Source organism: Peromyscus eremicus, chromosome 8a (genome assembly GCF_949786415.1).
Source record: "Peromyscus eremicus chromosome 8a, PerEre_H2_v1, whole genome shotgun sequence".
NCBI lineage: Eukaryota > Metazoa > Chordata > Mammalia > Rodentia > Cricetidae > Peromyscus > Peromyscus eremicus.
In genome coordinates, this window is record NC_081423.1 from 56,574,820 (window position 1) to 56,600,057 (window position 25,238).

At 41.5% G+C, this 25,238-nt stretch overlaps 1 protein-coding gene across 1 annotated transcript in view; it reads left to right on the forward strand.

Annotated features, from left to right (window-relative positions):
• The window catches only part of Ncbp3 (nuclear cap binding subunit 3), a 34,835-nt gene extending 11,567 nt beyond the window's left edge, over positions 1-23,268 (forward strand). Inside the window, exons 4-13 of the mRNA XM_059271146.1 lie at positions 7,124-7,249; positions 7,764-7,892; positions 8,107-8,186; positions 9,325-9,433; positions 11,180-11,279; positions 12,304-12,407; positions 15,003-15,288; positions 17,799-17,953; positions 19,944-20,105; positions 22,154-23,268. Of these exons, the coding sequence (XP_059127129.1) occupies positions 7,124-7,249; positions 7,764-7,892; positions 8,107-8,186; positions 9,325-9,433; positions 11,180-11,279; positions 12,304-12,407; positions 15,003-15,288; positions 17,799-17,953; positions 19,944-20,105; positions 22,154-22,389 (1,487 nt within the window). The 3' untranslated portion in view covers positions 22,390-23,268. The remainder of the gene's footprint in view (positions 1-7,123; positions 7,250-7,763; positions 7,893-8,106; positions 8,187-9,324; positions 9,434-11,179; positions 11,280-12,303; positions 12,408-15,002; positions 15,289-17,798; positions 17,954-19,943; positions 20,106-22,153) is intronic.
• The last annotated feature ends 1,970 nt before the right edge of the window (positions 23,269-25,238 follow it).

Sequence of the window (25,238 nt, forward strand, 5' to 3'; positions counted from 1 at the left end):
TTCTGCTAAGTTAAACATCTCTAGCCAGAATTTTTATTCTTTCACTCTTCTTTTGTGTTTAAACTTTATCTGTAGGTTTTCTTTTTTAATATTGTGATTTTTTTATTAGTACATACTATGATGGTGTTGATACTGAGTTTTGTTACTTTTTTCTCTGCCTGACTCGTTTAATTAAGTCCATTTTATCAGATAAGAACAAATATATATTCTCCCTAACACTCAGACTTTTTCCTCCTCTGTTACTGGGAGTTGTTTTTTGTTTTTCTTTTTTCTTTTGAGTAGGAGTCTCACTGTGTAGTCCTGGGTGGCCTAGATATCACTTTATAGACCAGACTGGCCTCGAACTCAGATATCCACCTATCTGCCTCCGCTTCTCCAGTGCTGGGATTAAAAGCATGTGCCACCATGCCTGGCTCTGTCTTGTTTTTTGTTTCAGTCTGTGGAACCATCTCTTGACTTATCATAGCCTAAAATCATAGCTTTTAGTTCAAGGAGCTGAGAAGCACAGTAATCACTGAACTAAATCAGTCAGGGTTTTCCTTTCTGCATGAGTGTCTGCTCACTGTCACACTGCTTTCACTGGTGAATATTTGCTGTGATTAAAAAATCCTGAGGGTATCTCTGTCCTCATGAACCTGCACTGCCAAGAGTCAAGAAAGTACTGTTTTTGTTGTTGTTACTGTTTTAGAGAATGTTTTTCTTGCTATGTAGACCTGGCTGGGACTCACCTTGTACAACAGGGTGTCCTAAAACTCAGGGCAATCTTCCTGCCTCTGAGCAATCTTTCCAGTGCTAGAATTACAAATGTGTACTACAAACATTACCATGCCTGGCATATCTTCACCCCTTTTTTTCCCCCTGCCTCCTCAAGTGCCAAGGTTAAAGGCTACACCACCAAACACAGCCATGTTGCCCTTTTTTGTTTTGTTTTTTGTTTCTCTGTGTAGCCTTGGCTGTCCTAAACTCACTCTGTAGACCAGGCTGGCCTTGAACTCAGAGATCTATCTGCCTGCCTCTGCCTCCTGTGTGCTGGGATTTTGTTGTTGTTGTTTTTTTGAGACAGGGTTTCTCTGTGTAGTTTTGGTGCCTGTCCTGGACCTCGCTCTATAGACCAGACTGGCCTCACACTCCCAGATATCCACCTGGCTCTGCCTCCCAAGTGCTGGGATTAAAGGTGTGTGCCACCATAACCCGGCTAAAGGCAACTTTTTTTTTTTTTTTTTTGAGACAAGGTTTCTCTGTGTAGCTTTGGTGCCTATCCTGGCTCTTGCTCTGTAGACCAGGCTGGCCTCGAACTCACAGAGATCCGCCTGCCTCTGCCTCCTGAGTGCTGGGATTAAAGACTTGCGCCACCAACAATATTGCCTGTTTTTCACATTTTTCAATTGGATTTTTTTTTTCTTCGTTTGCTGTTGGAGTTTTGAAGTTCCTTATATAGTCCAGATGTTAATTTCTTGTTGGAGGTATAATTTCCAAATATATTCTCCCATTTTATAGGTTATCTTTTCATTCTGATGATTATTTCCTTTACTGTGAAGAAGTGTGAGTTTGGTATAATTCATCTCTTTAGTTTTGTCTTTGTTTTCTGTGCTTTGGGGATCTTATCCAAGGAATCCCTGCCTAGTCCAGTGACCTGAAGCTTTCCTTCTGTTTTCTTCTGGTAATTTGTTTTAGATTTTACAAGTCTTTTAAAAAGTTTTTTGTTTGTTTGTTTGTTTTTTGTTTTTGTTTTTTTACTCTTATGTGTATGGGTGTTTTGCTTGCATGTATATCTGTGTGCCATGTGCATGCAGACCCTCAGAGTACCTGTGGGTGCTAGGAACCAAATCTGGGTCTTCTGCAAGAGCAACATGTTTTCTTAACCACTCAGCCATCTCTCCATCCCCTAAGTCTTTTTCAGGTGTGCCTAACCTGTGCTCTGTGGGCCACATGTGCCCCAGGATAACTATGAGTGTACCACAGCACAAAGCTATAAGCTTTGTTAATGCATGATGAGAGTTTTGGATGTGTGATTTTTGTTTTGTATTGTATTGTAACTTGATTCCATGGCTCTCCAACCTGAACTCTGTAGATGAAGGATCTGTTGCAGTGTCAGGAGAGTGGGCATGGCCGAATGCATTGTGAGTTGATGACGAGCACTAGCAGGGTGTGGAGGAAGGCAGCTGGGTACTGTTCTTACTGCTGTGACAAGATGCCCGACAGACCTGCTGAAGGAAGGAAGAGTTGACTCTGGCCCAGGACTTCAGAGGGTCACAGTGTGTCATAGCAGGGAAGGAGACGTTGGTTAAATTCCTGCAGCTGCCACAGTGGGCTGACTCTCCAAATATAGTGCAGTGGAGGGGAAGGAAAACACCTGACTCTAAAATCCACAGACATGTAATCCCCCTGGACAGAAGTTTGGTCCACAATAGTGAGACTGTGTGGCAGAGAAAGGCTGGAACCATAGGTCGGTATAACTTTCAAAGCCACTTCTGAGCATATTTCCAAAGAAAATCAATATGTAAAGAGACATCTGTACACCTGTGCATTTTGTTATTTATTGTAACACTATTCACATATCCAAGACAGGGAATGAAGTTAAATGTCCATTTGTGGTGGTAGAGATTAAAGCTGAGGCCATACACATGCTAAGTAAACCCTATCTCTGAGCTATATCCCCCCCACAAGCTGATGACTAGATTAAGAAAATGTAGTACATATTCACATGAAATACTTTTCAGCTATAAAAAAGCAAAACCCTGTCATTGTGATAGAAGTAGAGATCATTATGATAAGTAAAATTAAGCTTGACACAGATGAACAGTAGCACATGATTCCATGTATGAAATCTAAAATATATGAGTTCAAGAGGAGTAAGTCGTCAAATGCTGGTTATCAGACTGGGAGAATAGGAAGAATAGAGGGGTCGGGAAAGGTTGATCAATGGGTTGTAGTTGTAGTTTGGAATAAGAAGATCTGGTTGTGGAATTGCATGGGAGGGTAATTATTGAGAACAATTATGTAATACATATTTCATATGTCTAAAGGAATGGCATTTGAATGTTTATACCAGAAAGAAATAGGTGTTTGCTTTACTTTTTGTTTGTGAGACAGTGTCTTACCCTGTAGGCCAGGCTTTCTGAAACTCACTATGTAACCCAGGTTAGCTTTGCATTCTTGGTGATCTTCCTGTTTCAGCCTTTGAGTGCTAGGATTACAGGCATGAGTCAGCATGCCCTGTTTTCATGTATCAGTTAAAAGGAAAACATGCTTGGAGTAATGGGAACTGAATTCTTGTCAGACTGGCTTCAGAAGAGAAAGGGAGGTTATGAAGCCCTAGTTTTGTATGAGATGTTTCATTTGCATGAGCTTTAAAAAAATTAATGCTTCTTATACAGACTGAGAAGATTCTGTCATTTCCATACATATATATGTCAAGCTTTGTTCAGCTGCATCCTTCCTGCCCCCACTTCCTCCTCACTCACTACACCTGGTCCACAGGCCCTTTTCTACTAGTCTCTGCTTGAGATCTCTTGAAGGATTAAACAAAACCAGGTAGTAGATATACAGGGATTTACAAATTCTTAATGACATATTTACATATTTTGCAAGTATTTCATGGAAACGCTCAGGTTCTTTTTGACCATGGCTGTCAACTTTTTTTCTCACCAGATGTAATAACTGTTTTCAATGCATTGTGAATGGGACCAGGCTTTTTTCTATAGCTATTAAGGTGTTCAATGTTGTGTAATGATGTATCTATTTGAGGGTGTGTGCATGCTGATAGAGGTGAGAAAACAACTTTCGGGAGTCGTTTCTTACCTTCCACCTTGTTGAGGGAGGGTCTCACTCTGCTGTGCTGTGTACTCTAGGCCAGCTGACCCATGAGCTCTGTCTCTGCTTCCCATCTGTAGAGGCTGGGGTTACATATGCATGCCATCCTACCTGCCTTCTTACGTGGGGCTGGGATGGAACTCAGCTCCTCACATTTGTGTTGCAGCCAGAACTTTAACTGTTGAGCCATCTCTCTGGCCCCAGGAATTTTTGATAACTTTTTTTTTCCACTCAGTGTTTTAAAATAATCTGGTATATAATCTCTCTCTTTCTCTCTCTCTCTCTCTCTCTCTCTCTCTCTCTCTCTCTCTCTCTCTCTCTGTTGCTTTCTTACTATGTTATGTTCTGTAGTTTTGTTTGGGTAAACCATGATTTACTTAATATTGGGTAAGCTGTAACTTATTACCCTCAGGGCTGCTGGATTGTTAGAAGTAGTGCTGCCCTGAACATTGCTGAGTGTGATATGATCTCGTGTGTGTTAGGGTTGATGCTGAGAATTAGGTTTTTAGGATATGTGCTAGACTATATTCCCTTACCCTTTGGACTATCCTTGTCCATGCTTCCACTAGCAGGAGGAGCAACTCCTCCCATGTGGCCAGTTTTTGATGCAAAAGACGAAACTCTGCTCACTGGAAGCTGATATTTTTTTTGATTGGTTTTAGACTGGGTCTCATTATGTGGCCCTGGCTGGCCTGGAACTCACAGTGATCTGCCTGCCTGCCTCCTGAATGCTGGGATTAAAGGTATGCACTACTACACCCAGTTTAGTATCCTCTTAATATGAATTTTCCAGATTAGTAGGAAGTCAACCCTCTCTTAATATTTTTATCTGCCATTTATATTTCCATCTGTGTAAATTGTTTACATCTTTTGCCCATTTTTATTTTGAAGTGTTTGGGGTTTTGTTGTTGTTTTTTCTTTTGAGATAGAATTTCTCTGTGTAGCCTTAGCTATCTTGGAACTAGCTCTTTAGACCAGGCTGGCCTTAACTCACAGAGATCCTCCTGCCTCTGCCTCTGCCTCCCAAGTGCTGGGATTAAAGACATTTGCCACCACCATCCATCTGAGTGGTTGTTTTACTGATTTGTAGGATATCTTGTGTGTGTGTGTGTGTGTATGTGTATGTGTACAGTAAGGTTTGAGACAGACTCTAATACTTGAGCCCAGGATGGCCTGTAACAAACTATAGCCCATCTGGCATGGAACTTGTGGCAGTCCTTCTGCCTTAGTATCCCAAATACTGGGATTGTAGGCACCATCATGCCCAGTGATTTGTAAGGTTTCTGGACTTTAGCATCATGTTATAGTTTCTTTAGTTTTCATGCTTTGCTGTATCTGAAGGTGGAGGCTCTTCTTGAAGTGTTATGTCCACCGTTGGACATTTCTCTTCAGTATATATGTATAATTTCAGAATCAGCTTGTCAAGTTCCATGACCAGTAGAGAGAACTGCCATATATTTTACCTTTGCTCTATTTCCTCAGTCTGAGCCCTGGGTGGCTATTCTGAATCACATCATTTTCTTAATGTAGTTTAATGGTAAACATTAGTGTAGTTTGTAGCTCAAGTTTTCCTGCCTGGCCCACAGTCAGGATAAATCTCTCCCACCTGCCAGTCCCACAACCGCTCAGACCCGACCAAGTAAACACAGAGACTTATATTGGTTACAAACTGTATGGCTGTGGCAGGCTTCTTGCTAACTGTTCTTACAGCTTAAATTAATCCATTTCCTTTAATCTATACCTTGCCACATGGCTCGTGGCTTACCGGCATCTTCACAAGCTGTTTCTCATCGTGGTGGCTGGCAGTGTCTCTCTGACTCAGCCTTCCACTTCCCAGCTTTATTCTCCTCCTTGCCCCGCCTACACTTCCTGCCTAGCCAACGGCCAATCAGTGTTTTATTGATTAATTAGCAACACATTTGCCATACATCCCACAGCACTTCCCCCCCTTTTTTTTTTTCAAAAAGGAAGGTTTTTAACCTTAACAAAGTAAAATTACATATAATTTGGGAATTTGGGCGTAGCTTCTCTTACTACTTCCTGCTGGAAGGGGGCGCTGTATCTTATGGGGAAACAAAGAAAATTTTAGAATTATGGAATAGTCCATGAGGGTGTATCATCTGAGCCAGTTGCCTTCAAACCATTCAGGATGTTGGATCATCTGGGCCATGGTGCCTCGGAGACCTTTCAGGGGGTCTTGGCTGGTCAAACCTGATGTATCTTAATCTTGAACAAATCCATAGCCTCTGGCTTTCTGTGGAAACAAAAGAGACTCTTTTCCAAAGCAACATATCCTTATATTCAAATTTTGAAGTCAAGGTATCTTCAAAATATATATATTGGTTTAACTCAACAGCTTTTACAATCAAATGTTTTTCTGTAGTTAAAAATCCCAAAGACAACACAATCCAGATTCTCTGTGTAATATCCATTTTTACGTGGCTTATTTTTTATACTACCTTTACTGTCTCTTTAATGACTTTATTTTTTAAAACTATGTATTTGTTTCTATAACTCTATATATCACCTTTTTTGTCTCTTTCAAGCCTACGTATCTTTTACACACATTGTAAACTATTACATCTGAATCTGTCTTATTGTGAATCTCTTGCCTTAAACTGCAGCAGCTGTGGCTGCTGGCTCCGCCCACCTCAGCTTCCCAACATGGCTACGTTTACTGCCAGCTCTGGGAGCTATCGTGGGTCTATGCTTTTATTCAAGCAGCGTGTAGCCCAAAAACCTCTTTTTTTTGTTTTGTACCTGCAAAGGCTAAATCCACCACGCAGCTTAATGTGCCACTTGCAGAGGCCTGATTCCCGCCATACTGCAGGTTGAGCACGCACACCAGAAACCCACAAGTAGCTTAAACCAGCAGCTGCCGCTCATTTGAGAGAGACAATTAGGAACTGTTTTTAGCTCCGTTTTAGAATCTTTTTTCTCAGTTTTTAGGTGGAAACTCTTGCCACCACGTTGGACGCCATTTGTAGCTCGAGTTTTCCTGCCTGGCCCACAGTCAGGATAAATCTCTCCCACCTGCCAGTCCCACAACCGCTCAGACCCGACCAAGTAAACACAGAGACTTATATTGGTTACAAACTGTATGGCTGTGGCAGGCTTCTTGCTAACTGTTCTTACAGCTTAAATTAAATTAATAGTAGTTGACCTTACTATCTTGTTTGGTGTTCTTTTGAAATAATTATTGCTTTAGTTTCTTCCTCTTCTAGACCCGTTATCTAAACCATTGTAAAGAAGTGCTAGCAAGCTGTACATAGCAGGTAGGAAAATTCTGTCTTTTTTTCTTTTTTTGTAGCAATCCCCAAAGTGAGACTGGAGACCATCTACATTTGTGGAGTAGATGAGATGAGTACCCAGGATATCTTTTCCTATTTTAAAGAATATCCTCCAGCTCACATCGAGTGGTTGGATGATACCTCTTGTAAGTATACCCACGTTTTCTGTTTAGTATGCTTTTATTTATGATTTTTAAAGAGTCCTTGCTATCTTTGATAGTGAATAATTATGGCCCAAACTGTTTATTTTTAACTTCTGTTCTTAGTCTAGGAGAAAGAAAGCTAACCTGGTAATACTTACATAGCAGTCACTGTGTTTCAGGAGTGTTTTCTGGGGGTAGGTCTTATCTAGCCCAGCCTGGTCTAGCACTGGAAATCCTCTAGCCTCTGCCTGCCAAGTGCTGGGATTGTCAGTGTGTGTTGCCACATTTGGCTTCAAGCAGTTCATATGCATAGAACAGTTATTTTGTGGAAATGGGCTTGAGAGTGTAGCTTTAAACTATGTTCATCAGGCATTTTCCCACCACTTTCATACTTTTTCATGAGCTGGTTTTTACTTTGACTGACAGCTGTCTGTGGCCATTGAGACTGTGACAATGAACCTGATGCCAACTCCTCTCTCAAAAACCTTAGATTTGAATGTGTGATGTTTTATTTTAGGTAATGTGGTTTGGCTGGATGAGATGACAGCCACACGAGCTCTCATCAATATGAGCTCTCTGCCAGCTCAGGATAAGATAAGAAGCAGAGATACCAGTGAAGACAAGTTGTCTGAGAAGAACAAGAAAGGTAACTACACACAAAGGGGCCCTTGCCCATTCTGTACACTAACCAGTTCTGGGCCTTTGAGTAGAGTGTTATGAACACTGCATTACCAGATGTTTCTGAGGTAAATTAAGATGCTTGGGTTATCAGTCAATAGGAATAGAAAACACTGGGCTTTTTAAATTTTATGAGATGGGGTTACATTAAGGTTCCTCTTGTCCCTCACACTCCATTTTAGACAAGCAGGAAGACAGTTCAGATGACGACGATGAGACTGAAGAAGGAGAAGTTGAAGATGAGAATTCAAGTGATGTAGAGGTTAGTATTAGGGCAAAGATAATCTGCAAGATTTATTGTAAAAAAAATACTTACTGTCTTTTTAATGTGAGGCTTAAAGACTTAGTAAGCTGTGTTCTTTGTCTAGCTTTTACCATGGAACCTTCTGAAGGTGCACCAGACTCTTTAGCCTTTTAGTTTATGTGGATGTAACAGTTCATCTTGGAATCTTAGAATAGTGTTTATACTTGTGCAGAAGAGAAAATGGGTTTATTAAAGAAATACTTTGAAGTGTTACTTAACCAATAAAATATGGAAAGGCAACTAGGGTTTGTTAGAAGTCCTGGAGTGCATTCATTTGAAACATTTTGTGTGTGGTGCTAGAGCAAACCTAGGGCCTTGGACATACTAGGCAAGTGCTGTGCCTCTGATCTGTGTCCCTAGCTAAGCATATTCATTTCGAGTTTAAATATTGAAATGGTCAGTGTTTACTGTGTACCAAATTCTGGGAACATACTATCACCCCACTGGAGGCTACATACTAAAAGGGAAGACAGATACACAGTTACATGCTGTTAGGAGACACCGTGAGCAGGATGAAGACAGTAAAGGGTAAAGGGAGGGAGAATTAGGACTTCAGAAATGGTGTATACTATGCAGAAGACCTGAGTTCGATTTCCAGCACCCATGTGGGATGGCTCACAACTGCCCCCATAGGGCATCCAAAACTGTTCTGACCTCTGAAGACAACTGCACTCATGTGCACATAACCCTACACAGATGTAAAAACATAATTTTAAAAAATGTTTATACTGAAAGAAAATGATGGAGGTTACTCTTTTAGGCAAGGTAGTCAAAGAAGATCTGGCTTCAGAGGTCTCCAGAGGAATGAGTACTATAATTCTGATGGGTATAACAGATAGAATGCTTTTTTTTTGGGGGGGGGGGGCGGTTCAAGACAGGGTTTCTCTGTGTAGTTTTGGTGCCTGTCCTGGCTCTCGCTCTGTAGCCCAGGCTGGCCTCAAACTCACAGAGATCCGCCTGGCTCTGCCTCCCGAGTGCTAGGACTAAAGGCATGCACCACCACTGCCCGGCCTAGGATGCTTTCTTAATGGTAACCACAGAAAAAGTGTGAAATATGCTTTGATTTTTACATTAGAAATGTTTTCTTTTTCTTAAGTTGGACACATTGTCTCAGGTAGAAGAAGAGTCTCTGTTAAGAAATGATCTTCGGCCAGCTAACAAACTTGCTAAAGGAAATAGGCTATTCATGAGATTTGCTACAAAAGGTAAATTTGATACTGATTTTTGGTCAGAATGATGAATTACTGAGTGAAACGTTTCCTATTGACAAGAAGTTAGCTCAGATAATCCCAAAACTCCCTTTAAACAAACACTTTATGAAAACTGGCTTACTGATTGAGAAGGAATTTCTGTACATACGTATTTGTTAGTGTGTATTTATTATGTAGTGATTAATTTTGTTACATTCCCATACATGCTTGTAATGTACTTGGACTCCATTCATTCTTTTACTTCCTGTTCATATATTCCTTCCCTTCCTTTTTTTACCTCCCTAATAGTTCCCCTTTTACTTAACTCTGTAATTCCACATAGAAAAAAAATAGGATACTTGGTGAGCCTTTAGTTTTGTTTTTCAAAACAGGGTTTCTCATTGTAGCCCTGGCTGTCTGGGAACTCACTCTGTAAAACCATGCTGGCCTTGAACTAAGGTATCCACCTGTCTCTGCCTCCTCAGTGCTGTGATTAAATGTACGAGCCACTATATTGAGACTTTGTTTTTAAGAGAAGGGAGTTTTATTAATAAAAGTAGAAGATTTGTAGGAGCCATAGATGCTGGGCATGGGACTAGAATGGCCTTGACAATGCTCAGGGTACCCTCTAACATGCGGAACCCACCATTGAATTGCTGCTGTGGATGAAGATTTAGTTAGGGGTACACTGATCTGATCCAGGCTTTATCCCAAAGATATCACCATGTCTGTGACAAAAGAGCTGGCTTTGAAATGAATGCGATTCCTTGGGCACACACTGAGTTTACCACTGTGTCCATCCTGGTCAGCATAGATAACAGTGATGGCCAGGAGCAAAGGTGTTCTTTCAGTTCCACTATCACCCCATATTAATCCACCTGGAATCGCTGGACCAGGGAGTCTTCCATCAAGGCCTAGGCCAGCTGTGCTGGTAGAAGTCAGATCTTACAGAAACTCCTCCTGAACCAAAGCTGTGTGTGTGTGTGTCACCTTTACCTTGGTGTCTTTGGACTAGTTTCAGGTGAGATGAAGCTGAGCAACCTAGGCAGGCGCTCAGTATAGTAGCCAATGAATACTGAGGCTCCCCTTTCTTCCACTGGGAGAGCCCATTGTCTACCATGTCTACCTGTTTCACAAAGTTCTCATACATCTTTTCATAGAGGATGCTCGCTCACCTTCACTATTGCTAACAAGCAAGCCGGTAGTCTGTGCCCAAATAACAGATAGATGAATCCTGCAGTGCTAATGTACTGCCACAGCTTCCTAGGGAATAGGGCACATGGTGGGAACCCATTGGTGATGGTTATGTCAGGGTTGCCACCTGTGTCTACCATAGTGCCAGATGAAGGTGCTTCGATAGCCTGTCTCCACATAATTTCTGAGCCCTATATTCCAGCAGAAGAAATGTGCCTGCTGGTATCTTGTCTCAGTAGAAGATGCCACTATATATCCCAATTTGGGACAGTGCCATGAGGTTATTGCAGGGTCTTTTGGGGGTGATGGAATAGGCCATTGCATATAATATTTTGATAACTGGATATGCAGATATCCCTACAGTATGCTAATTTTGGCTCCTTTTGACATATATCCAAAAGTAGTATAGATAGATGAATTATATGCTTTTTTTATTGCTATATTGTAAATTTAAGGCCAACCTGGGCTACGTGAGACCCAGCTTCAAAAAACAAATTCAAAATCAAGCAGTCAATATTATCTTCACACTCACAGGAAACCCTAAATAACTATTCTATTAACTTTCAGATGACAAAAAGGAACTTGGAGCAGCCAGAAGAAGTCAATATTATATGAAATATGGAAATCCAAATTATGGAGGCATGAAAGGAATTCTTAGCAATTCATGGTGAGTCTAAAACCTTAAAATATGATGGTTGTTTATCTTAATGTTTTTATTAGCATATATTAATTGCACATAATAGGCTTCATTATCATATTCACATACAGGTATATAATGCATTTTGATAGTTTGATCTTGGCCTCCCCTACTCCTACCCACTCCTCTTCCAACTAGCTCCCTTCTACTTTGATGTCTCTCTTTGGTGTGTGAGTGACCCATGAGTTTCCTTTTTACAGGAGCATGGGTACCTACTAGTAGTCACTGAAGAAAATCTCTCCCTCCCAACTCAACTACAAACTGTGTATAAATCATGGGTCCTGTGAGTCCCTCCCCATTCCATAACAGGGGTTGATGAACTCAATCTTGTATAGGTTTTGTGCAGGCCATCACAGCTGTGAGTTTAAGAGTGTGGCAATCATGCTGTAACCAGGAAGTCAGTGTTCCACCCCATTTCACTCTTCTCCAGCTCTTACATTCTTTCGGGCCTTCTTCTACAGTGTTTCTTGAGACTTGGAAGGGATGATACAGATGTCTCATTTGTGGTTAGGCATTCAAGAGTCTTTTATTCTCAGAACTTTGTCAGTTTTAAGTCTCTATCTTCACTGGTCACCGTTGCAAAATATTTTGTTCTGGTTTTAGTTTTTTGAAAGAGTGTCTCATGTAGTCCAGGCAAGTCTCAAACTCTTATGTAGCCAGGCAGGACCTTGGACTCCTGATCCTCTTGCCTCTGCCTTCCCAAGTGCTGCGATTGCAGGCATGTACCACCAGGCATGGCTTAAAAATACAGTCATTTGAACACCACTTCAGCTGTTTTTCATCCTTCAGTTGGTATTCTGTGGCAGAATGTCAGAACCTCCTGTGGACTGAAGGAAAGTGAGGAAGGAAGAACTCATGATTCTTAGCTGTGGCAAATGATAGGAGAACACTGCTTCGGCACCTAACGCTGTGCCACTGTGGAGCTGGAATGAAGTGGATTTCAGCATCCTTCTTATTGGTTTCTGATGGTGTGCTTATTTTGGCAATATTGCAGGAAGCGAAGATATCATTCCCGTCGCATTCAGCGGGATGTGATCAAGAAGAGAGCCCTGATTGGGGATGACGTTGGCTTGACGTCGTATAAACACCGACATTCCGGTAGTTGCCTGCTCAGCTCTTGGGTAGACAAACACATGTTTGGCTCTCGAAATCGTATTTTTATTCTTAACACAGTCTTTTAAGGTTCCAAACTTTCTTATCCTCTCTTCTTTGCCCTCACCCTCTGCCAACATAGAGGAAAGTAAGTCAAGTCATGGTTAATTTTAAATTGCCCATAAAAGAGGTCACATGATTTTATAAAACTGTTTTAACAAAAAGGACCATATGTTACAGAGAGAAAATGAAAATAAAAATTTCTTAGGAACTTAATTTTTCTACTATTAATATCAACAACTGCATGAAAAAAACCTTATCGAATGGACTGATTTTGTTTCCTTTTCCGATAATGTGAGTAGACTGCTGTGTTGAGTGTTTTCAAACATTGGTTTTTATATATGAATGCTACTAAAACATGAGACATTATGACTTGAGGTTTTTTCTTTCTTTCTTGTGTGTTTATTATAAAGGATCCATTTTCATTATGCTTTCTAAAAGATTCACTTTTATTTTAAACTTATGTGTACAGTCTTCTGCATGTTTTATAGAACTAGGTAAGTCAGCATACAGACATGCACAGGTGTCATTGGGATGAGACAGGAAGAAAGAGAGTGTATGCACTTTTAGTTAATGGATGTGTACAGAATTGTACCTTTGAAATCTGTGTATTAGTAATAAGCATAGTTTCTGTTATGCTTTGCCAGTTTCAGTTACTCTAAGATAATGTCAGCTGGGCATGTGCCACATGACTTTAATCCTAGTACTCGGGAGGCAGAGGCTAGTGGATCTCTGTGAGTTCCAGGCCAGCCTGGTCTACAGAGCTAGTTCTAAGACAGCCAGGGCTACACAAAGAAACCCTATCTTGAAAAACAAACAAAAATATTGTTGTAACCTATTCTTTATGCTCATATTAAAGAAATTAGGAAGTAAATTGCCCCTAATTCAAGTATTCTAATACAGTAACTGATTTTATTTTACCTTGATCACATTGGTCTATTTTCATAAAATTATAATTATTGTAAGTATACTTTGTATTTGGTTTTCCCACTTAGCACAAGCATTATTCATACTTATTTTTGAAAAAGATTTTATTTTTAATTATATGTGGATGGGGTGTGTTGGTTTGTATAGTACCTGTGGAGGCCAGGAGAGGGTGTCAGATTCCCTTGGAGCTGGAGTTACAAGCCATTGACTCTGGGAACCAAACTCTAGTTCTCTGCAAGAGGAGTATACACTCTTAACCCCTGAGCCATCTTTCTAGCCTCATACATAGCCTATAAGCTTTAGAGTTAGTTGATTTTTATTGTTGAGGGTTCTCATGTGGCATGAAGTTACACTGAACATTGAATTAGTGAATATTGAACCATATAAAACATCTGGTCAAACTATTTTCATCAACTGATCAGTATGTAACCTTGCTGTGCCCATTTTTTAAAAATTTAAATACAGCTGATTTAATATGCACTGTTAATTAATTGGCATTGATTTAACAGCTGACAGCACTGTAACTCGTGCCTGAACAAGGCTTATTTAGTATAGGTATTTTCTTCATGAGGTACACCACCATTCTTTTACAACAAGTAACATTTCATCACTCACTGTATTTAATGGGACCTTTTTTTTTTTTTGTTTTGTTTTGTTTTGGTTTGGTTTGGTTTGGTTTTTCGAGACAGGGTTTCTCTGTGTAGCTTTGGAACCTGTCCTGGAACTCGCTTTGTAGACCATGCTGGCTTTGAACTCACAGAGATCTGCCTGCCTCTGCCTCCTCTAAGTGCTGGGATTAAAGGCGTGCACCACCACTGCCCAGCTTGGGACTTTTTTCTTCTTCTTCTTCTTTTCTTTTTCTTTTTCTTTTTTTTTTTTTTTTCCAGAGCTGAGGACCGAACCCAGGGCCTTGCGCTTGCTAAGCAAGCGCTCTACCACTGAGCTAAATCCCCAACCCCCTTTTTCTTTTTTGTGAGACAGAGTCTCTCTCTGTAGCCCTTGTGTCTGGAACACATTGTATTGTAGACCAGACTGGCCTTGAGCTCTCAGAGATCCACCTGCCTTTGCCTCTCAATGCTGAGATCAAAGGCATAGACCACCACACCCAGCTTAGGGACCATTTTTAAGCAATGAAATTATCAAGAGAAAGCACAAAAAGTGAAAACACAGCAGTTAATAAATTGAAAAGGACCTTGCTTACAGTATAAATCATGAATAAAAAGGTGTTGGTGCTGTTGCCTTGGACAGGAAGAAGCACATCTGGCTACTTAGTTCTGTCAGTCTGCACATGTCTACAGATGTTCTTGACAGTACCTTGAGTGTTGATTTAGGAGCCACAAATAAATCTGATAGATTTATAAATATAGAACAAATAATGAAGATTGCTCATATTGTACATGAGTTTATGCTACTACATTCATATTTTATCCAGTCTCTTGGATAAGTAAGTAAGAATAAGAATGGCATCCAGTTTGATACTTTTACAGATAGTAAATACTCCAGTACAGTCTCAGAGGTGGCATTTTTTCCTTTTCCCAGTGTAGAGTAGAAATCATGCTTGTTAGTTTAGCCTTAAGTTTAGTTCTATCTAACCTTTGGGTTAAATTTCTTCAGGATTAGTGAATGTTCCTGAGGAACCCATTGAAGAAGAGGAAGAGGAAGAGGAGGACCAAGATATGGATGCAGATGACAGGGTCGTGGTGGAGTACCATGAGGAGCTCCCAGCTCTCAAGCAGTCCCGTGAGCGGAGTGTGTCTAGGCGGTCCAGTGCAAGCAGCTCAGACTCAGATGAGATGGACTATGATCTAGAACTGAAGATGATTTCCACTCCTTCCCCAAAGAAAAGCATGAAAATGACCATGTATGCAGATGAAGTGGAATCTCAGTTGAAAAGTATTAGGTAAATACTTTTCTTCTTCTTCTTCTTCTTCTTCTTCTTCTTCTTCTTCTTCTTCTTCTTCTTCTTCTCCTCCTCCTCCTCCTCCTCCTCCTCCTCCTCCTCCTCCTCCTCCTCCTCCTCCTCTTCTTCTTCTCCTTTTTTATTTTTTTTATTTTTCGAGACAGAGTTTCTCTGTGTAGCCTTGGCTCTCCTGGAACTCTCCCTGTAGACCAGGCTGGCCTCTAACTCAAGATCCTCCTGCCTCTGCCTCCCAAGTTCTGGAATTAAAGGCGTGCGCCACCACAGTCTAACTAATACTTTTCCTCTTTTTATTCAGTGTTAACTTTAAATTAAATTTACTCATTTATGTATTTTGGAAATATTGATGATTGAACAGAGGACCTCTTGTGTACATACTAGGCAAAGCACTCTCCTACTGAAATATATTCCTACTCTGTAATTTGATTCTTTTATTTTTATTTTGAATGTATGAGTGTTTTGCCTTCATGAATGTCTGTGTACCATATTCATTCAGTGCCCTCAAAGGTCAGAAAAAGCTGTCAGATCCCCTGGAACTAGAGTTACAGATGGGTGTTGGCTGCCATGTGAGTGCTGAAATTCAAACCCAGGTCCTTTGGAAGAGCAGCCAGTGCCCTTAACTGCTGAGCCATCTCTCCAACCCCTATAATTTAATTTTTAAGTGGTAATTCAGATGCAATCCCTCTTCTTGTTGCAATAATTTTTACCCTAATTTTCATTCCTTTGTAGTGTTTGATGGAAGCACCCAATTTTTTCCTCTATGTAAACAATAGTTGTTGCGTAGACAGTACAGAAAGTGAAAACCACTTGTATTCCCAGACATCTGTTATTTTTCCACCATATGTAGTGCATTGTTTAACACTATCATCACTTATTTAATTACTTAGAAAAGATTTCTTTAAATTTTCTCATGTGTGGCTATGCCACAGTGCATGTCATAGGACAACTTGTGGAGCTGGTTCTCTTCTACCATGCAGGTCCTGAACATTGAACAGAAATGGTCAGTCTCGGAAGCAAGTACCCTTACCTCAGAGCTATCTTGCTATTTAGTTTTGATTTTTTGAGATTAAGTTTCAGTGCATAGCCCAGGCTGGCTTTGTGTTTGCATTCTCTTCCCCAGCCTCCTGAGTACTGGGATTACAGGTATACACCGCCACACCTAATCCCCTTTGATAGTTACTTATGTTTCTGTTAATATTGCCCTAGCTAAATAGATTCTTCAAAGTCTGTCTTGCTATAGAAAATAGTACACGTGTTTAAAAATCATACATATATTTAAAATACATGTGTTGCTGGGTGGTGGTAGCGCATGCCTTTAATCCCAGCACTTGGGAGTCAGAGGCAGGCAGATATCTGTGAGTTCAAGGGCAGCCTGGTCTACAGAGCAAGTTCCAGGATAGCTAGGACTACACAGAGAAACCCTGTCTTGAAAAAATTAAAAAATTGCCAGGTGGTGGTGGCGCACGCCTTTAATCCCAGCCTTGGGAGGCAGAGCCAGGTGGATCTCTGTGAGTTCGAGGCCAGCCTGGTCTACAGAGTGAGTTCTAGGAAAGGCACAAAGCTACACAGAGAAACCCTGTCTCAAAAAACAAAAAACAAAAAAGAAAGAAAGAAAGAAAATACAGGTTTTTAAAAATCTGTATGTATTGCAGAATTTCCTTCCTAGGGCTTTACCCACATTACTGCCTGTGACTCATACTCTTACCAGGTTAGAAACTATTGTTCTTCCTAATTTTTGTGGACCTCTGGAACAGAGGACATAGTTATTTTAATGAGCAGATTCAATAAATACAGATTTTATTTAAAATTAGTGAAATTTTGAGACAAGGTCTCACTAAACCAAGTAGGCTGGATTTAAATGTGCTCTGTAACATAGGCAGGATATGAATCTGTGATTATTCTTAGTCTCCCAAGTAGCTGAGCCTGCAGCCTGTACCACCAGGCCTTGGCTTTCTGAGGTACTCTCAGATAGGAAGGAAAGGGGCTATTACTGTTGATTTGTGTGGCCTTGTTCACATCTTTGTGTTTAGTTTCCACAGAACTAATAGAGAATTGTAGCAGAGTAATGCTCTCTCTCATAGTAGGATGGTCTGTAGACAGAGAAGTATCGTCTTTAAAGAAGGGGATTATAGATTTACTGTGGCTGGACTACATCCAGATTGCACTGGGTGAGCAGAGTTCCAGCCTCTTTGCAAGCATCTATTTAATGTTTGTTTGCCCTTGGAGAAGGTGACCATCAGTTACATGTTCTGTGATAAAGTGTACAGGCATCACATGGAAACCACCCTGTGAAAGTCAACAGCCAGCTGCCGTCACCATCTCTTCATAGCATGTTAATCCTGGTTCTAAGCCAGCTAGCATCAGTGGCATTTGTAAGTGAATAGTGGTCCTCTGAGATTGAGTTTCTCTGAAGTAGGAGACTTTGCTTGTGTCCTATCTCACAGTTGAAGTTGGTTACTTGTGTTCTCCTCTCTTTTTGTCCTCCCTTACAGGAACTCTATGAGGGCAGATAGTATATCCACAAGCAATATAAAAAACCGAATTGGTAACAAATTGCCGCCTGAGAAATTTTCAGATGTTCGACACCTCTTAGATGAAAAGCGTCAGCACTCGTGTCCACGGCCAGCGGTTGGCAGTACTAAACCAGGTACTGTTCTTCTTCCTTGTGCTCCTGACTGCCTTCTTGTAAGCCCCTCCAGTGGCCAGGCCTGGCCACTAGACTACAACAGCTGTATTAGCTGTTTCCTGCCTCTTGAGATCGGGTGGCCAAGCTCTATCACAGAGAGATTAAAAAGCCCAAGATCAGGCCACCCTGGAAAGTTCCATCCCCACAAGAAACCCTGTATAAACCCGCCTCCTGCTCAGTTCTTTGCTGCTTCCCTCCAAAGCAGAGGCAGCCATCATCCTGTGTCTTTCCCAATAAATCTCTTGTGTGAGGCTTGTTGTGCTATGTGACTTTGTGGTATTCATAGGCTTCTGATTGCCAGGATACTTTTCCTCTCAAAGGTATAACACATTCTGAGCACCTGAGAGCAGGTGGGCTCAGAATAGGCTCTTCTAAACTGATTAAATTGTTCTTGTTCTATCTAAATCTTTAGCTAGGCATTAGATTCATGAGAAAATAAAACCAAATTTTTGACAAAACTAGCTTTTAGTATTTTTGTCTGAAATAATAGATGATATTAAATAATAAGTAATATAATTTCCCTTGTATACTTTATACTCCAAACCAATAAAGTTAAGTTGTATAGTTAGATGCATGATTGAGTGTGAACTAGACTGTATATGAGAGTAAACCCTGATAGAACAGTATGTGGGTGTGCTTGTGGCTAATAGCCTAGCATGTGCAAGTGGGGGGGGGGGGGCGCAGCACCTGCCATAGATCTGCTGAGAGAACTGGTGAAGGCTTTTGGAGAAAACAGCTTTAGATCTTGGTCTTGGGAGGGAATAGAATGCAGTTGGTAAACTATCTTTTGAGGTGGGGCATAATCTGATTCTTATTTTAAAAAGATGACTTTGGAGGAATAGAATGTAGTGGGCACCAAAAACAAGATAACAAGAACTGAACTTCGTCAGGGACAGTGAAGATTGGGGCTATGAAGGGGACCTTGGGAGGAGAAAGGATGGAAGAGAAAGAAGCCAAGGAGGAGGCTCAGCCTGAGCTCTGGGGGGAGGGAGGTTACATAAGATGTCAAAAGCGGACACAAGGCTCAAGGCCGATGAATGTGTAGCTGCTGTTTGTTAGTGGAGACCTCAGGCCCAGCAGCTCTATGACACAGGCTTGGAGGAGAAACACGCTTAGTTTAGGACATGATTCCTTTATACATGGCCTATTGCCAGCCTTATTATACTTACTGGTTAAATGTAGTAAGTTTATTGAGAACAGCTTGTATGTCCAAGGATTGTGGGGAGCTTGCAGTCTTGTTACTGAAAAGTTTGGTATGTTATTTAGTTTTGCTTGGTTCTGCCAAAAAAGAAAAAAGAACGAAAGAAAACTTTCACGTCAAGCAAACAGCTGGTAGCCTCTGCCTCCAAGTTTTAAGTTTTCCTAAGAGAAGCAAGACCAATTATGAACAACAGAACAGGCTCTAGAAGCCTTCTCATACCAAGTCCTGAGCCCTCACTGTGGGAGATCTGGGGTCAGGTCCTTAGAGAACCGTGCTGACTAGTTTTTTTGTCAGCCTGAAATAAATTGGAGTTATTTTGGAAAAGGGAACCTCAACTGAGAAAATGCCCCTGCCAGATTAGCTTGTGAGCCAGCCTGTGGTGCATTTTCTTGATTAATAATTGATATAGGAGGGCCCAGCTCACTGTGGGCAGTATCACCCCTAGGCTGGTTACTGGTTGGGATAAGAAAACAGGATGAGCAAGCCAGTAAATAGCACTCCTCAGTGGTCCCTTATCAGTTCCTGCCTCCAGGTTCCTGCCTTGCTTGAGTTCCTGCCCTCACTGCTTTTGACGATAAGTTATTAAATGAAGTGTAAGTTACATAAACCCTTTCTTCCCCAAGTTGCTTTTGGTCATGGTGTTTTATAACAGTAATAGAAACTATAGCTAAGACAAAAATCTTAGGTGTTTAGTACTTACAGTAAAATACACATGCTTAGTAACAGGTATACTTTTTCTCTTTTTTTCAGATATTCGTCAGCGGTTAGGAAAAAGACCATATTCTCCAGAAAAGGCTTTTAGTAGTAATCAAGTGATTCGGAGAGAGCCCTCTTCAGATGTACATAGTAGGCTAGGTGTTCCCAGACAAGATGTTAAAGGCCTCTACTCTGATACTCGGGAGAGGAAATCAGGTGAGCAACACTTCACACTGCTGGATGGGAAGGAGTGGCGAACAGTGGTTATAGCATAAGTAGAGTCAGTGCTTACTCCTCTCCAGTTACGTAATTGCTTTTGTAGGCATCAGTATCCTTCCTACAGGAGAGTTCAAAAAGGAGAGAAGGGTACACACCTTTGTTTAGCAGGCTTTCTTTTGGAAAGCTAACCAGCTCCCAAATCATGACACAGAGACTTATTATTAGTTATGAATGCTTGACCTTAGCTTAGGCATGTTTCTTGCTAGCTCTTATAACTTATTTTATCCTGTTTCTCTTATTTTATCCTTTCTTTCATTCTTTTTTTTGGTTGTTTTGTTTTGTTTTGTTTTGTTTGGGGTTTTTTTGAGACAGGGTTTCTCTGTGTAGCTTTGAGCCTTTCTGGGATCTTGCTCTGTAGACCAGGCTGGCCTCGAACTCACAAAGATCTGCCTGCCTCTGCCTCCCGAGTGCTGGGATTAAAGGCGTGCGCCACCACCGCCCAGCTCCTTTCTTTCATTCTGTATGTCCTACTTTGTGTCTGGCTGGCCTTGGGTGTCTCTCTCTCTCTCTCTTCCTTCCTTCCTTCCTTCTTTCCTTCCTTCCTTTCTTTCTTTTCTTTCTTTCTTTCTCTCCTCCCTCTCTCTTGTTCTCTCCTGAGCCTAAACTCCTCCTATTTAATTCTCTGCCCACCAGCCCTGCCTATCCCTCTACTGCCTAGCTATTGGCTGTTCAGCTTCTTATTAGACCAATTAGGTGCCCTAGGCAGGCAAAGCAACACATCTTTACATCGTTAAACAAATGCAGTTTGTAACACTTTTACATAATTAAAGTAATATTCCACAACATAAATAAATATAACATGGGCTGGAGAGATGGCTCAGAGGTTAAGAGCACTGACTGCTCTTCCAGAGGTCCTGAGTTCAATTCCCAGCAACCACATGGTGGCTCACAACCATCTGTAATGAGATCTGGTGCCCTCTTCTGGTCATACATGCTGTATACAAAATAAATAAATAAATCTTAAAAAATAAATAAATAAAAAAAATAAATAAATATAACATACCTTTACATAGTTAAAGTAATATTCCACAACACTCTTGCTTCTTTTTAGTTTCACATTATTTAGTTTCTTTATCCACACATATATCTAGTTCTTGTCTTTTTTTTTTTAAAGATTTATTTATTTATTATGTATACAGTGTTCTGTCTGCACACCAGAAGAGGGTACTAGATTTTATTACAGATGGTTGTGAGCCACCATGTGGTTGTTAGGAATTGAACTCAGGACCTGTGGAAGAATAGCCAGTGCTCTTAAACCACTGAGCCATCTGTCTAGCCCATGTCTAGTTCTTTTCATGTAGCATTTTCCCATAATAAATCTTCCATGTTGCCTTATTCTTCATAAATAAAACTTAATTGCTTCATAGTGTATCTATGCTACCACATCCTAAACACATATTTATTTATTGTTAGATTTTAATAAAACGCTCTCCTTTTTTGATTTATATGTTTTGCCTACATATTTTTCTGTGTACCGTGTATATGTCTGTTGCCCTTGGAGGTTAGAAGAGGGCATTGGATCCCCTGGAACTGGAGTTATGGACTGTTGTAAGATGCCATGTGAGTGTTTGATGTTTAACCAGGTCCTCTGCAAGAACGAGTGCTCTTAACCACTGAGCTATCTCTTCAGCCCAATAAAACTCTTTAAAAATTAATAGCTGAAAGCCTGGGAATTGTCATAGTAAAAGAAATCCTTCAGTTTGCAGAATGTTAGAGCTGGAGGTTCCTAGCAGACTGAGGTGGTATGAGCATGGGGCATGATGCCTCTCACCTGGGAAAGGGACAGGTATGGCAGGAAAGTGTAAGGTGTCCTATGCCTGATGTGAGGACACCTGCTTTGAGCTGTGGCCGTCGACTTGCCGACTGTGGCAAGTGCCTGTGCCGATGTTTTCTGCATGGCAGGTGTTGGCAATTCACCTGCTTCCTCAGAACTGTCTGGTTCTCAGCATTGACTGCCAAACTGAGGTATCTTCTCACCCCAATAGGTGGTTTATGGACTCGCTTAGGATCTACACCCAAGACCAAAGAAAAGAACACGAAGAAAGTGGATCACAGGCCATCTGGTGCTGAGGAAGATGACTCGGAGCTTCAGAGGGCATGGGGTGCTTTGATTAAGGAGAAAGAACAGTCTCGCCAGAAAAAGAGTCGGCTAGATAGCTTGCCATCGCTCCAGATTGAAGTCAGCCGGGAAAGTAGCTCTGGTTCAGAGGCCGAGTCCTGATGCCCTGGCCTGGGCAGCTGCCCTCAAATGTGACATTCTTACACAGGGTGGGGCACACAGTAGGAACCTCCCTTGCAGAAGTTGGCGCCCTTCCCTCCTACCTGCACCCTGAACTCTTGCTGTCCCAGTGGGCAGATTTAGAGTGTGATGAGTGTTGAAGGGCGTCTCTGTCTTGTGCTGCAGAGCTACAGTTCTGGGCCCTCAAGTCTTCTCCCCACCACCCCACAAGCTTTACCCTTGGAGAAAAAGGCAACCCTCCAGATTTTGTAGACGTTTTCTTAATATTTTTAACATTGTGTCTTTTAAAAGAAATGTTTTACACAGTTCATCCAAAGAGCAGAGAACTGAACTTCTCACTGTTGCCTTGGCCCTGACAGCTCTTGCCAGCACCCTTTTCCCAAGAAAAGTCAGTTTCCAGGTGCTTATTGGACAGTCTTTGAGGGAGAAGATGAGGGACACTGCCAGCCCAGCCTTCCAGCACCTTAGTGTGGGGGCTAAATCTCGGCCCTGACCTGAGCTGCATCTGCCCTCCCGGGTAGATAGAGCTGTAGCAGCAATGGCTTCCATTCCTCCCTGGGGAGTTTCTGTTGGGACCTTTTATTGGCTGTTAGCCTGATGGGAAGACCTAGGTCAGTGCTGTGGGACTTCTAGGGACAAACAACTGTGACTTCTGGATTTGGAGTTGATTTCTGTGCTTAGGGATGGGGTCTTGGGTTAATGTTGAACACTTTTTAAGTCTGTATTATGTTTAAAGACTATTAATGACTTAAAAGTTTAAATTCTTAATTTTTATATGTGGATATTCCTCCTGTTGGCTACAGGGGAAGCTCAAGTGGTGTCTCTTGTGTTGTTAAATATACATCATATACTTTGGAAGAAGGCAGAGGGGAGTCTCTTTATTTTGAATGATACTAGTTGTATGGTCTGTTGTACGTGAGTTCAACTTGTTTTGTGGCCACTGTAGGAAAAACTGTCTGTCTGCAATGGACTCTTGTTCATTACACTTTTCTAGAAGGGATGGGTTGATTCATTCTTTCTGTCTCTAACTTGTCACTGAAGACTTATTCAAAACTAGCAAATAAGAAAATGGTTTCAGAAAATTTTAGTTTATTTTTAATCTTTCAAATTATTTTACCATGCAAAGGCAGTAGATTATTTGGCCTCTCCTCTGACTTTTACTTTGCAATATTCAATACTGTATTCCTCTACAGGTGTAAAAATGGTTTTTCACTTGAGCACATTAGAATCTTGGAGTTAGAGATAATGGTGAGCCATTGTCCCTTTGGGATATCAAGCTCTTCACCTGCTTGGATTGTTCTGATCCATAGAGCACTTGGCTTGTGGTTGAGCACATGTCCCATTGATGGTTGACTACATTGTGAATGAACAGTGTTGTAAGTAGAGAAGCAGAAGGCTTAAGAACTGAAAATTGTAACAAACCTGTATCATATGTATTATTTGGTTAAACCCCCACCCCCAACCCCACCCCCACCAGAAAGATGAGAGCATATAACCAAAGTGGTTTGACTTCTGGGAATCCTAGAAAGGTGGTTTTGATTTCTCCACTAGCTCAGACCTAAGGCCTCCAGAGTTTCTAAGCTTCTCTTGCCCTGTGTAGTTCACAGCTCACAGCCAGGTTCTTAGATGTTCAGGCTTTGGTAGAGTGAAAAGAAAAAGGGTCTGAGAGCAGACCTGGATGCCAACCAGGACTCTGCCCAGTGGGCCTGCACCTTCGTTTCCCCATGAAGCAAGTAAATGGTCTGGTGCAGTTTCTGGCTTTGTTGGTATCTCTTAGTGATGTTTTATTACTCTTGAAGCTGTGGCTGCAGCATGTTTTCTGTTGAGGTGGCCAAAGTGTCAGGAAGACAAGGTAAGTGTGAGGTTGTGGGCAGGCACTTAGCCCAGGCTCTGGTTCTGCCAGTGCGTTGATGTAGATGTGCTTCCCACCTGACATGGTTTCCTCAGGGTTTAGACAACTCCCCCGGCTTGCTTTCTGTTTCTCAGTCATAATGCTTCCATCCACCAGTCCAGGCCCATTGCCTAGGGTCTTGGAGCACTTGTCAATCTCCTGCTAGAGATGAGGGGAGGACTTCATGGAAGATAGGTAGTATATATTCAAAATTAGCCCTTTGAGCTGACCTAGAAAAAGATGCCCACTTCAGCAGCCTTGCAGTTGAACACAGAGAACCCAGAAAGGTATGTACTGCCTAAAGTGATGGCCTTCCCAGCCTCTCTCTCCAGCCTGCCTTTGGAGCTGCTCAGGTCTTTAGTACCTTGAGCCCTTTGTGCTTAGGAGTGACAGTGGATAGTCAGGACAGCCCCGCAGACAGCTGGGTATACTTTATCCAGGGCACTTTCTGTACATGTGGGGTTAGTCTCTACATGTGGAAGATTTTAAATACACTTCTGCTGCTTGATAATAATCGCAGATACCTCATCTGTTTCCTACTCTCCCTCTCGCCAGAGAGCCTCTGGCCTTCCTCCAGCCTGATACGAGCATCCTTCCCTGCTTCTGTCCTCCCTCAACTCTTCCTCTCCATTCTTCACATTGTAGCGGGGTGAATCTTTGCTTGAGAGATTTAAAGTGCACATTTCAGTTGGCTGTAGACTATTTGCAGAGTTGTGTAACCATTATCATAATCAACTTTAGGACATTTTCATCACCAAAACATCTTGTTCCCACTAGTAGTCATCCTTCATTCTTACCTCTCCCTAGACCTGGCAACTGCTAATCGTTCTGTCCTTGAGGGCTTATTTGCCTATTAATGGACATTTCATAAACGTCCTATGCTATGTGTCTATTTATATCATTTCAAGGTTCATCCATGCCATTTCAGTTCTTTCTTTTT